Below are 14,835 nucleotides of genomic sequence, written 5' to 3' on the forward strand. Positions count from 1 at the left end.
CAAAAAATGTGGCGCCTGGGCCGGATGAGGTGGTCGATCTCAATTTGGCAGATCGAATTTGCCTCCTGCAACCGGGGCTCTGGAACTCCAATCCGACTGGAGCCAGCAGATCCGTTCCCATATCTGACTACCATGGCTGATCAGGTCGCATTTTCCTTCTGCAGCCGGTGCTCTGGAACCCCAGCCTGGCTGGAGCTGGCTGATCCGTTCCCAGAGCCAGTTTCTGCAGCTGACTTTGCAGGCCAGTGACTCGGCCCAAGGATGTGACTTCTGTTGGTCCTACAAAACGGATAATACGACAAGTCTCTGGAACCAAGGGTACTGGAAAATTGGTGGTGGACCTGGATTACATTCTATTTACCAAATCAACACTATGTATATTGTGGTAAAATTGTACTGCTGGAGAAAATTAAATTGTTCACATATCTTAGCTCGCAAGTCATAAATTACATTTCAATCCTTAGAATCAGTAACATTTTTACTCTTGCCTATGTTTATTCAAATTATAAAAGGTTACAAAATAAAAGTTCCAAAATGGCTGAAACTTTAACTCTTAAAATGTTACTTTGATATCAAGGCCTGAAAGTACGAATGGAGAGTCCTATGACAGAATCATTGGAGTTGAGATCTGCATGATTGAAAACTCACCTGCGGCATTCCCAAACCCACATCTGCTTTATCCAAGAGAAATGTTTCCTGTTGTGTTGGTGGAGTCGTTTCCAGTTTGACTAAATAGTTGAAGTGATGTACAAATGTGTCAACCTCAGTACACAAAATTCAATGTTTTGAAGTTTCTCCTGGAAATATATTTTTTAACTCACAAGCCTAAGAAAAATAAAGCCAAATGGTAATCAGAAAATGTTCCCTGAAAATGTGCAGCACTGCTCAGTTATATCATCAAAAGCATGGTTATTGATTCATTTATGTATTTGTTAAACCAATTTTACTTATCTTCTCTCAATAGACAATAACTCTCCTGAATAAATTACCTTGGCATCCCATAATTCTTCACAACACAGCAGCAATATACTTAAAATCTATTTCCCATGTTTATTTTAAGTACTAAAATAAAACATGTAATCCCAAAGTGTGATTTTAAGACAAGGAATGATAAAGAATGCTGATTGATGCAATCCATTTAATGAAGACTTTGAATCCTCAATTAAGCTATTTTACAGAAGTATCCTAGATGAAGTTGCTTTATAATAGATTCAGAGCAACTATTTTGTCTTTAGCTAATAAAAGGAATTTTCTTTTATGTGTTCTACTTAATAAAACACATTTTAATAACTAATACCCAATGTATTTTGTAAAGGATATAAATATTTAATGAACAAATAATTAGCTGATGTATGAACAATTTTTAGAATTCATACATCATAGATTATGAAAATACACATAAAAAACATCTCTTTGGCAAGATATAATTAGGTTCCAGTAAAGAATAGTTTTTCTCTCCAAGATTACAAATCCTTACAATAATGCATATTTTGAGTCAACTAGTAACACCAAGTCAGAAGCTTGCTCTCAATTTTCATCATGCATTTAAAATTATTATCTACAATGACATTTTACCACTACAAAGAAATGAGGCGCTGTGTTGTTGAGATCCATTATTTCATTTTTGACGATAAACCTTGGAGCCACCTGCATGCCCCAATCCAATGGATGATCTCCAAAGAACACCATGCTGGTCAACACTGCCAAAAGACTATCTATGCATAGATCACTGAATGCAATGCCCGCATGTACTTAGTTGATACCTGTATCCATGTATTAAAGGCCACAACATCCATATCTCTGTAATTATAAAACTCTGATCTTAGATGTGTGTGTGCGCGCGCGTGTGTGTGTGTGGGTGTGTGATCACATCTTCTCGAAAAATCGACTCGCTAACGGTAAAATGTTTACATATTCCGGTAGAAATTTATCCCGTGGACTCCAAAGTCGTCTTATCTGAAAAATTCATGCAGTATTTCTCGAGTTATTAATCAAAATGTTCACAAATCTGTAGAAATTTTGAGAAAAAATGTCTGGCTTTGGCTGATGACGTCAGAATGGATATGTCTGCCTGCCGTTCTTGCTCGCGCTGCGAGTGACGTCACCCCCCCCCCCCCTCATTATTCAAAAGTCGGGCCATCGACTGAAGACCAAAGATCATAGCTGAAGACTGCGCTGTGAGTGAAGAACGAGCAAGTCGAGCCCTGTAATAGAGCTCTTGGGTTCGTCTCTGGTCGGGTCCATCTTGGGTCGGGTCCCTCTCCCCCCCCTCCTCCTCCTCCCCCCCCCCCCCTCTCCCTCCCTCTCCTCCTCCTCCTCTCCCCCCCTCCCACCACTCTCCCCCCCTCGCTCCCCCCCACCACCTCTCTCCACCCACCCTCTCTCCCCCTCCCACCATATAACCCTCTCCTCTCCACCCTCCCTCTCTCCCCCTCCTCCTCTCTCCCCCCTCCCTCTCTCTCCACCCCCCATCCCTCTCACCTCTCGCTCCCCCCCCCCCCCCCCCCCATCGGTCGATAGGTGGGGATGGGGCAAAAGGAGCCAATGAACAATATTAATATATCAAAGGGGGTGTTTAGTGTGTGTGTGTCTGTGTGGAGGGTGGTTAGTGTGTGTGTGAAGCCGCAGGCCGCCCCCCCCCCCCCCCCCCCGCAACCGTGCGTTGGGGGGACGGGACCCAATGTGTATAATCACATCTTCTCGAAAAAACGACATGCTAACAGTAAGATTCTTACATATTCCGATAGATTTATCCCCTGGAGTCTGAAATCATCTTATCTAAAAAATTCATGCAATATTTCTCGTGTTATTAATCAAAATGTTCACAATTCTGAAAAAACTATTACTATTTGTGGCAAATATGGAAAATTCTTTGTGCAGGAAAGAACTGCAGATGCTGGTTTAAATCAAAGGTAGTAACAAAATGTTGGAGTAACTCAGCGGGTCAGGCAGCATCACTGGAGAGAAGGAATGGGTGATGTTTTGTCGAGACCCTTCTTCAGACTGAAAATTCTTTGTTGTAATCTTTTTCAAGATTTTTGCCTCAACTCATTTTCCAGTATATCGAGAACTATATTTCCTAATTTCCTGCAACAAATAAAAAACATAATTTTGGCTCATTTGGCTTCCTCCATTATTCTTTAATAAAATGTAGATAAAAGTTGGTGGTGAGAATCTCCTTCAACTAGTAGAGTTGGTTTGGTGAAGATCCTTCTACTATGCTATCAGCTGGGGAGTTATTGGATTGACCCAGTGACAAGAAAAAACATTGAACCATTAAACTGGCAAAAAGGTTTCAATCAATCACGATACGCTTTTTTTAAATCATGAAAACTGAGCTTCAGAGTTAAGAGTGTGAAAAGATTTGGTATATTTAAATGCAGAAATTTCAAATAAAAGGATAAAAATGAAAGCAGGAATAGATTATTCAGTCGCTCAAACCTGGTTGCAATTCAACAAAATCAAGGTTAATGTACCCCTGGCAGAGCATCATCAGAGAAGACACCCAGCAACTGGTGATGTCCATGAATCTCAGACTTCAAGCAGTCATTGCATGCAAAGGATATGCAACAAAATACTAAACATGACTGTAAATACCTTAGTCTCACACAGGTTGAAGCACAAGCATCTTTATTATCTAGTTCATCATTACATATGCAGTACATCACACATTCAGTCTACTGCAGCTACTGCTAGGCAGCAGGCGAGTTCTTACACTATAAATCATATAATTAGGCGGAGTTATAATTACTAAGCATTCTGATTGGCTAACATGCAATAACCAATCTACATCTCTTCTTGTATAAATGAAAAAAGCAACTAAGGCATTTCAACCTATAAACCGAGTAAATAATAATGGTTAAACATAATAAGGGTTAAACATAATCGCCATATCTAATAGGTGGCTTGCTAACCCGCCCGGTCCTCGTACAGTATGGGGCTGCCCGATCAACCTTTTCCTCCGAAATGTTGAGGGCTGGGGTAGGTAAATCCGAGTGGGGATTTGGGGAGAGATCGTAGGGGAACCTGGGGTGGACCGTTGTGGGGATCCTGGGGTGCCGGTTACAACAGGGGACGCAGGGACAGACCGACGCGGGGAGTGGGCGGACCCGGTAGCGGCAGGTGCTGGAACGGTTGCAACAGGCTTGATTTAAACTGGAGCGGTGGGGCATCAGGACCCTGGGATGCCGGACACCGTTCCTTCACAGGAAGGAGATGTTGACGGTTGCGTCTATAGAGGACACCATCGACTTCGACCAGGTAGGAGCGTGGTCCCTTAGAGGAGCCGTGAATGTGTCCCAGTTTGGTATGTCCTTTATCTGTTTGCAGTCGTACCTCTTGACCTTGTATAAGTGGTTTAAGTGGTTTGCTGGTCTTGTCATGACAGCATTTCTGCATGTCTCGATTAAACTGTACACACTTCTGTATTACGGCAGGGGGGCACACTTTTGGTCGTAGTTGTTGCTGGGAGACAGGCAGTGGAGGGCATGTCCGGCGGGACATCAGCTGGATAGCCGTGAATGTTATCTGTTGCAATGTTTCGCAGGTTTAGCAGGTCCAGGTAGACGTCAGATTTAGCTAGATTGGAACGCTCCATGAGTTGTTTTGCGCTCTGAAACAGCACGCTCGGCAAGTCCATTGGACTGTGTGTATTCCGGGCTGCTGGTGACGTGTTGGAAGTTTCACCGTTTTACAAAGTCTTTAAACTTTTGGCTGGTGAATTGAGTTCCGTTGTCAGTCTGAAGGCGAACTAGTACCCCATGCAAAGAAAGGTATATTTTCAGCTTTTGGATCACTATTTCTGAAGTGATTGTTGGGAGAAAGTCAATTTCAAACCAGTTAAGATTACGAGTCCACTAACACAAGGTAGTGTTTCTCGTGCCATTTGAAGATATCGGCAGCCACTGATGACCATGGTAGAGAGGGAGCTGGCTGGGATAGGAGGGGCTGTTTCTGCTGATGGGGTGATTGGCTGTTGCAGATCGCGCACGATTCTGTTTTCTCACGTATGTACTTGGTCATCCCGGGCCAGTAGATAATTTCTTTGGCTCGTTTTAGGGTGGCATCCGTGCCAGGATGTCCTCTGTGGACTTCCTCATGGTACTCGTTTCGCAAGGTTGAGGGAATGACCGCCTTGTGACCCTTGACAATGATTCCATCCTGTAACACCAGTTCGTCACGGACCAGGAAGTAGGGTCGTATTTCAAACGGCGTGCTTGACTGCTTGTTTAGCCACCCGCCTCTTATGACGGAGGTTAGCAACTGTGAGGTTTTGGCTGCAGCTGTGTGTTTGGCAAGGCGGCGCAGGCGATCGATCAGTGGGCACAAACGAGACCTTCAGGACAGAGAATTTGGTCTGTTCAAACAGGTGTCGTTCACTGGTGGTGCGCGGGGCTCTAGATAGCTGGTGATATTGACTGGCAGATTGAGATTGAAGTATGCCAGTGTAGGCGCGCTAGCTAGCTGTAGTTTTAAAGTCTCGAAAGCTCTTTGGTGTTGCGGGTACCAAGACCATGCATTGCTCTGTGGGTCATTTGGCTTATGGGAGCAGAAGGTTCACTGAGGTTGGGAATAAACTTGCTCAAGTAGTTGACCATGCCGAGAAATCGTTATGAAGGTGATGTCGGTTGGGACTGGCAGCTTGTTGATGGCTGCAGTCTTTAGTGGATCAGGTTTTAATCCATTGCTGGTGAACACGTGACCAACATATGTAACTTCGGAGACTCTGAACTTGCATTTCAGAGGGTTGAGTTTCACGTTAATGTCTCTGGCACGGTTCAATATCTTTTTCAGGTTGGCATCATGCTCAGTCACATCGCGACCATATACTAGGATATCGTCAACAATGATGCACATAGATATTCTGCGAATAGTTGTTCCATTGCGCGCTGAAAGACTTCGCTAGTAGAGTTGATATCCGGTGGGCGGCGCGACTCTGGTCAGCAGCGGCCTCTGCAGTCTGTCCGCGTTTTATTATTTTCTGTCTATGTTTTTATGTAGTTTTTGTTATTTTTTGTTGGGGTGTGTGTGTGGGGGGGTGGGGTGGGAGAAACTTTTTAAATCTCTCCCTGCACGGGAGACCCGACCTTTTCTCGTCGGGTTTCCGTTGTCGTTGGGGCCGCAACGAGGAGCGGCCTCCAACAGGAAGAGACCGGGGACTCTGGTATTACGACTCACCATCACCGTCGCGGGGCTGGCCGAGTCCGGAGCGGGTGGAGCGGTGGAGGAGCGCTGCTGCTGCTGCTGCTGCAGCCCGACCGGAGAGCCGAGGGCTGCGGCCCGATCGGTGGCTTCAACGGCAGGTCTGTGGACGACGGCTCCGGGAGCCCGCGGGTCCCTGGAGGGAGACCGCTTTTCAGGGCTCTCGCAACGGCGACTTCCCCCGCCCGAGTTGCGGGGTTGAAGAGCTCCTGGAGCGGGGCCTACATCGCTGCCCCGCGCGGCTTGGAATGGCCGCGGGACTCTGCGAGCGCACGCCGGGGCTCTAATACCAAGACCCGGTGTGCGACCTCGCACCACCCGGCGTGGCTTTAATGGCTGCGGGACAATCGCCATCGCCAGCCGGGGGCTTTGACTTTGACTCTGACATCGGGGGGAGAGTGCAGTGGAGAGATAAGTTTATTTGGCCTTCCATCACAGCGATGTGATGGATGTTTATGTAAATTATGTTGTGTCTTGGGTCTATGTGTTTGTAATGTATGGCTGCAGAAACGGCATTTCGTTTGGACCTCAAGGGGTCCAAATGACAATTAAATGTATCTTGTATCTTGATACCGAAGGGCATGCTTCAAAACCTGTAGCGGCCGAACAGTGTGGCAAAAGTTGTTAGGGCAGATGATGCTCGGTCCAACGGAATTTGCCAGAAAGAGCTTTTGGCATCGTGGACTGAGAATACTGTTGCATTACCAATCTGTGCCGCTACTTCCTCAGTGGTTCTCATCGAGTAGTGTTGGCGTTTGATTGCTGTGTTTAAATCTTTAACGTTGATGCAGATGCGTCATTTTTTCTTATCTTTTTTTGTGGTGACGACTATAGTGGAGACCCAGTCCGGAGGTTCACTGACCTCGGCAATGACTCTGATGGAGATCATACACTTGAGTTCGGTGTGTATTCTCTCCCGCATGCCATGAGGGACGCGGTGAGGTGCACGAACTATTGGGGTGACAGTATAATTTACTGTGATCTTGTATATCGTAGACAATTTGCCAAGCTTGTCGTCAAATAAGTCTTAATAGTTGGTTAGCATCTGTTGTGTTGGTTCCTCTGTCAAACAGTGTTTGTGGACAGCAGAAATAAACCAGACCCAGGTCGTGGCATGCATTAATGCCAAACAAGGTTTCTGTGTTCGGTTGGACAATGTAGAAGAATAGGTTTTTTGTCTGCTCATTGACAGTGCACTTTAAATCAGCTTTACCCAACGGGTGGAGAACATCCCCCCATAAGCATGTAGGGTGGAGGAGTCTTTTATCTTGTTGAACTCTTTGAGTGACATTACGTTCACTCTGGCGCCATGTCGACTTTGGCATTCAAAGCTTTGTTATTGATTATAATGGTCACCGCAGGATCCATCATTTTGCCTGGGGAGCGTAGGTTTAGGGAAAGTACGGTAGAGTCAGTGTCTGTGATATCGGAATCATTCCCGTGGGAAGCATCGTCTTGTTCTTGGGAGTCAGAATCAGACGGCTCCTGTTGAATCAGGTGCAGATTTGTCCTTGAAGCTGTGCTCCCACGCGACCGACAACAATTAGCAAAGTGGTTGAGTTTCTTGCACTTATGACAGACTTTCCCATGGGCAACGCAGAATTGGTGCCCCCTATAGTGGAAATAGTTGCAGTTTTGGCATCTCGTGGCAGGCACATTTGGACCTTTGCGGTACGCATTTAAACATTTCTGCGGAGAATAATTGGCTAGATTTACATGATGTTGCTGTTGAGGACTGTTGGCGTCAAAATCAGCTAACTGGCTACAGTTTCTGCCATTCAACATGCATGAATGGCTTGCTCTAAAGTCAGTTCAGCGTTCCACAGCAATTCAGCTTGTAGCTTGCGGCCGCTCATTCCTCCCACAATTTTATCTTGCACGAGCTAATTTGTCAACTCACCAAAGCAACACCGTAATCTGATGTGTCTTAGATCGCTGATAAATCGTTCCACAGGCTTGTTAGTCTGTTGCTGTCGGGCAAAAATTCTTGTTCTCTCAAGTATGCGATTCGATGGCAGGTCACACAGTTCTCTAAACTTTCTCAGCAGAACTGCTGGGTTGTCGATAATCTCAGACCATTCGCGTCGAGGTGTGCTGGTGCAAATTCAAAGGAGTCATAGCTTCCGGACCCGCTACATTCAACAGTAGCGATGCCTTTAGGTCATCGGGGTCGTTTCGGTGAACGATGCGGATATAGTGAGCATAGTCTCACTCAAACATTCGCTAGCGCTCGGTTATATCGGAATCAAACACAAGCGGGCTTGGCTTTCGACAAGAGTTAGCCATGTCGTCAAAATCACTCACAAATAAAAACTGATAAACAAAATAAATCGCGGTAAACAGACGCAGGCTAGACCCGATTTTCTGACACCATGTAAATACCTTAGTCTCACACAGGTTGAAGCACAAGCATCTTTATTATCTAGTTCATCATTACATATACAGTACATCCCACGTTCAGTTTACTGCAGCTACTGCCAGGCAGCAGGCGAGTTCTTACACTGTAAATCATATAATTAGGCGGAGTTATAATTACTAAGCATTCTGATTAGCTAACTTGCAATAGCCAATCTACAATAACTACTTTCATATACATGACATTGCTGTGTCCCAAACATTATGGTGCCCTGAAATGAAGGAACTATGTATAAATGCTCCTGTAATTTCTACATGGTGAAACCAAAATGTATAAAAGTGGCCTTAATTAAAATCTGACAAAGGCAGTGAAGAAAGCAAATGACATGTTGGCCTTCATAAAAGTCACATTAGACAGGAAATAGTGTTGGGTAGATTGATGGGACTGAAGGCTGATAAATCCCTAGGGCCTGATGGTCTGCATCCAAGGGTACTTAGGAAAGTGGCTCTAGAAATTGTAGATGCATTGGTGATCATTCTCCAATGTTCTATAGATTCAGGATCAGTTCCTGCGGATTGAAGGGTAGCTAACGGTATCCCACTTTTTAAGAGAGGCAGGAGAGAGAAAACAGGGAATTATAGACCAGGTAGCCTGACATCAGTGGTGGGGAAGATGCTGGAGTCAATTATAAAAGATGAAATAGCGGCACATTTGGATAGCAGTTGCAGGCTCGGTCCGAGTCAGAATGGATTTACGAAGGGGAAATCATGCTTGACTAATCTTTTTTGAGGATGTAACTAGGAAAATGGACAAGGGAGAGCCAGTAGATGTAGTGTACCTGGACTTTCAGAAAACATTTGATAAGGTCCCACATAGGAGATTAGTGGGCAAAATGTAAGCATATGGTATGGTGCTGATATGGATAGAAAATGTGTTGGCAGACAGGAAACAAAGAGTAAGGATTAACGGGTCCCTTTCAGAATGGCAGACAGTGACTAGTGGGGTACCGCAGCTATTCACAATATACATTAATGATTTAGATGTAGGGATTAAAAGTTACATTTGCAAATTTGCAGATGACAAAGCTGGGTGGCAGTGTGAACTGTGAAGAGGATGCTATGAGGATGCAGGGTGACTTGGACAGGTTGGGTGAGTGGACAGATGCATGGCAGATGCAGTCTAATGCGGATAAATGCGAGGTTATCCACTTTGGTGGCAAAAACAGGAAGGCAGATTATTATCTAAATGGAGTCAAGTTGGGAAAAGGGGAAGTACAACGGGATCTGGGGGTCCTTGTTCATCAGTCATCTGGATCATTGGGACCTCTTTTGTGGAAGGTGCGACCTGTACAAAACGAATGGGTTGCACTTGAACCCGAGGGGGACCGATATCCTGGCGGGGAGATTGGCAAAGGCTACTGCGGAGCCTTTAAACTAGAACGGTAGGGGGGAGGGACTCAAATAAAGCTAGTAGACAGTGTGTGAGGCAGGAGGCAGAAAAGGGAAGCACTCAGACCCAACATGTAGGGGGGGAAAGAAGAAAACAATAATAAACAGAGAATAAGAGGTGGTGGGGTTCTTAAATGCGAGCAGAGACAGAGGGGTGTAAAATGGGGGTAAAAGCAATAGGTACAATACAATACAATACAATTTATTTGAAATGTTGTTTCTGCAGTCATACATACAAGAACCAAGACACAACACAATTTACACAGACATCCATCACAGCGCATCTCCACCTCGCTGTGATGGAAGGCAAAAAAAACGTATCTCTCCCCTGCACTTCCCTCTCCCCCCGGTGTCAGAGTCAAAGTCAGAGCCCCCGGCGGGCGATAACAATTGTCCCGCGGCCATTGACGCTGCGCCAGGTGATGCAAGGCCGCGCTCCGGGTCTTGTTGTTGGAGCCCCGGGCGGGCGCTGGCAAAGTCCCGCAGCCGTTGAAGCCACGCCGGGCGATGATGTAAGGCCCCGCTCCAGGTCATCCTCAACCCCGCTACTCGGGCGGGAGAAGTCGCCGTTGCGGAAGCCCCGAAAAGCGGTCTCCCAGCAGGGACCCGCGGTCTCCCGGTGTCACTGTCCACCAGACCTGCGGTAAGCCTCGAATCCCCGGGGTCGGGTCGCAGCAGCGCGCCACCACCGCTCCTCCCGCTCCGGACTCGGCCAGCTCCGTGATGGTGAGTAGCTCCGCAGCTGCGTGACTGGAGCCCCAGGACGTTCCTGCTGGAGGCCGCTCCACGGAGCAGCCCCAACGACAACGGAGACCCGACAGGGAAAGGTTGGGTTCTCCGTGCAGGGGAAACATTTTAAAAGTTTCCCCCCCACCCCCCGCACACACACACACATACCCCATCAAAAAAATAAAAACTACATTAAAACGGGACAAAAAATAACAAAAGGGCAGACGGACTGCAGAGGCCACTGCGACGTGAGTCGCGCCGCCCACCGGAATAGGTAGCAAGGTGAAAAGTAAAAGTGGCAGGCAGACAAATCCAGGGCAAAAATCAAAAAGGGTCACATTTCAACATAATTGTATAAGGGGTAAAAGCATTATAGAAACAAATCTGAAGGCTTTGTGTCTCAATGCAAGGAGCATTCGTAATAAGGTGGATGAGTTGAATGTGAAGATAGCTATTAATGATTATGATATAATTGGGATCACGGAGGCATGGCTCCAGGGTGACCAAGGCTGGGAGCTGAACATCCAGGGATATTCAATACTCAGGAGGGATAGCCAGAAAGGAAAAGGAGGTGGGGTAGCGTTGCTGGTTAGAGAGGAGATTAACGCAATGGAAAGGAAGGACATTAGCTTGGAGGATGTGGAATCGATATGGGTAGAGCTGCGAAACACTAAGGGGCAGAAAACGCTAGTGGGTGTTGTGTACAGGCCACCTAACAGTAGTAGTGAAGTTGGGGATGGCATCAAACAGGAAATTAGAAGTGCGTGCAATAAAAGTAAAACAGTTATAATGGGTGACTTCAATCTACATATAGATTGGGTGAATCAAATTGGCAGGGGTGCTGAGGAAGAGGATTTATTGGAATGTATGCGGGATAGTTTTCTAAACCAACATGTAGTGGAACCAACGAGAGAGCAGGCTATTCTAGATTGGGTATTGAGTAATGAGGATGGGTTAGTTAGCAGTCTTGTTGTGCGTGGCCCCTTGGGCAAGAGTGACCATAATATGGTTGAGTTCTTCATTAGGATGGAGAGTGGCATTGTTAATTCAGAAACAAAGGTTCTGAACTTAACGAAAGGTAACTTTGAGGGTATGAGACGTGTATTGGCCAAGATTGACTGGCGATTAATTCTTAAAGGGTTGACTTGACAGTGGATATGCAATGGAAGGCATTTAAAGATTGCATGGATGAACTACAAAAATTGTTCATCCCAGTTTGTCAAAAGAATAAATCAGGGAAGGTAGTGCATCCGTGGATAACAAGGGAAATCAGGTCTAGTATCAAAGCAAAAGATGTAGCTTACAAATTTGCCAGAAAAAGCAGCCTACCAGAGGACTGGGAGAAATTCAGAGACCAGCAGAGGAGGACAAAGGGCTTAATTAGGAAAGGAAAAATGGATTATGAAAGAAAACTGGCAGGGAACATAAAAACTGACTGCAAATGTTTTTATAGATATGTGAAGAGAAAGAGATTAGTTAAAACAAATGTAGGTCCCTTGCAGTCAGAAACAGGTGAATTGATCATGTGGAACAAGGACATGGCGGACCAATTGAATAACTACTTTGGTTCCGTCTTCACTGAGGAAGACATAAATAATCTGCCGGCAATAGCAGGGGACCGCGGGTCAAAGGAGATGGAGGAACTGAGTGAAATCCAGGTCAGCCGGGAAGTGGTGTTAGGTAAATTGAATGGATTAAAGGCCGATAAATCCCCAGGACCAGATAGGCTGCATCCCAGAGTACTTAAGGAAGTAGCTCCAGAAATAGTGGATGCATTAGTGATAATTTTTCAAAATTCTTTAGATTCTGGAGTAGTTCCTGAGGATTAGAGGGTAGCTAATGTAACCCCACTTTTTAAAAAGGGAGAGAGAAAATGGGGAATTACAGACCAGTTAGTCTAACATCGGTAGTGGTGAAACTGCTAGTTATTAAAGATGGGATAGCAGCACTTTTGAAAAGTGGTGAAATCATTGGACAAAATCAGCATGGATTTACGAAAGGTAAATCATGTCTGGCGAATCTTATATAATTTTTTGAGGATGTAACTAGTAGAGTGGATAGGGGAGAACCAGTGGATGTGTTATATCTGGACTTTCAGAAGGCTTTCGACAAGGTCCCACATAAGAGATTAGTATACAAACTTAAAGCACACGGTATTGGGGGTTCAGTATTGATGTGAATAGAGAACTGGCTGGCAAACAGGAAGCAAAGAGTAGGAGTAAACGGGTCCTTTTCAGAATGGCAGTCAGTGACTAGTGGGGTACCGCAAGGCTCAGTGCTGGGACCCCAGCTATTTACAATATATATTAATGATTTGGACGAGGGAATTGAATGCAACATCTCCAAGTTTGCGGATGACACTAAGCTGGGGGGCAGTGTTAGCTGTGAGGAGGATGCTAGGAGGCTGCAAGGTGACTTGGATAGGCTGGGTGAGTAGGCAAATGCATGGCAGATGCAGTATAATGTGGATAAATGTGAGGTTATCCACTTTGGTGGGAAAAACAGGAAAGCAGACTATTATCTAAATGGTGGCCGATTAGGAAAAGTGGAGATGCAACGAGACCTGGGTGTCATGGTACACCAGTCATTGAAAGTAGACATGCAGGTGCAGCAGGCCTACTTTTATAGCAAAAGGATTTGAGTATAGGAGCAGGGAGGTTCTACTGCAGTTGTACACGGTCTAGGTGAGACCACACCTGCAGTAATGCGTACAGTTTTGGTCCTCAAATCTGAGGAAGGACATTATTGCCATAGAGGGAGTGCAGAGAAGGTTCACCAGACAGATTCCTGGGATGGCAGGACTTTTATATGAAGAAAGACTGGATAGACTCGGCTTGTACTAGCTAGAATTTAAGAGATTGAGGGGGGATCATATAGAAAATTACAAACTTCTTAAGGGGTTGGACAGGCTAGATGCAGGAAGATTGTTCCCGATGTTGGGGAAGTCCAGGACAAGGGGTCACAGCTTAAGGATAAGGGGGAAATCCTTTAAAACCGAGATGAGAAGAACTTTTTTCACACAGAGAGCGGTGAATCTCTGGACCTCTCTGCCACAGAGGGTAGTTGAGGCCAGTTCATTGGCTATATTTAAGAGGGAGTTAGATGTGGCCCTTGTGGCTAAAGGGATCGGGAGAGAAGGCAGGAACGGGATACTGAGTTGGATGATCAGCCATGATCATATTGAATGGCGGTGCAGGCTCGAAGGGCCAAATGGCCTACTCCTGCACCTATTTGCTATGTTTCTATGTTTCAATGAAAGTAAGCATGCAGGTGCAGTAGGCAGTGAAGAAATCAAATGGCATGTTGGCCTTCATAACAAGAGGAGTTGAGTACAGGAGCAAAGAGGTCCTTCTGCATTTTTACAGGGCTCTTGTGAGCTCACACCTTGAGTATTGTGTGCAGTTTTTGTCTCCCAATTTGAGGAAGGAAGTTCTTGCTATTGAGGGAGTGCAGCATAGATTCACCGGGTTAATTCCCGGGATGGCGGGACTGTCATATGTTGATAGAATGGAGCGGTTGGGTTTGTATATTCTGGAATTTAGAAGGATGAAAGGGGATCTTATTGAAACATATAACATTATTAAGATTTTGGACATGCTAGAGGCAGGAAACATGTTCCCGATGTTGGGGGATTCCAGAACCAGGGGCCACAGTTTAAGGATAAGGGGTAAGCCATTTAGAACGGAAATGAAGAAAAACAAATTCACACCGAGAGTTGTGAGTCTGTGGAATTCTGCCTCAGAGGGCGGTGGAGACTGTTTCTCCGGATGCTTTCAGGAGACAGCTGGACAGAGCTCTTAAAGATAACGGAGTCAAGAGATATGGGGAGAAGACAGGAACGGGGTACTGATTGTGGAGGATCAGCCATGATCACATTGAATGGCGGTGCTGGCTCAAGGAGCCAAATGGCCTACTCCTGCACCTATTGTCTAAAGTGCACTCTAACCACATATGATTTTTTCTATTACACATCTCAAATTGTGGAGTACAGAGGCAAATAAATATATGACCGGTCTTTGTCCCAAACATTACGGAGGGCACTGTATAGCACAGGCCCTCAAGTCAAGAGAGAGTTGGAGAGAACTCTTAAAGATAGCGGAG

At 45.6% G+C, this 14,835-nt stretch overlaps 1 protein-coding gene across 5 annotated transcripts in view; it reads right to left on the minus strand.

Annotated features, from left to right (window-relative positions):
• Positions 1 to 14,835, minus strand: part of crebrf (creb3 regulatory factor) — an 80,502-nt gene that overhangs the window by 50,311 nt on the left and 15,356 nt on the right. For all 5 annotated transcript variants that reach the window (XR_008724235.1, XM_055642967.1, XM_055642969.1 and 2 more), the window contains exon 2: positions 649 to 825. Coding sequence is in view for 4 of the 5 variants with exons in the window: in XM_055642967.1 (XP_055498942.1) it covers positions 649 to 657 (9 nt within the window). In the remaining variant the exon portion in view is untranslated. The remainder of the gene's footprint in view (positions 1 to 648; positions 826 to 14,835) is intronic.

This window comes from Leucoraja erinacea, chromosome 11 (genome assembly GCF_028641065.1).
Source record: "Leucoraja erinacea ecotype New England chromosome 11, Leri_hhj_1, whole genome shotgun sequence".
Lineage (NCBI taxonomy): Eukaryota > Metazoa > Chordata > Chondrichthyes > Rajiformes > Rajidae > Leucoraja > Leucoraja erinaceus.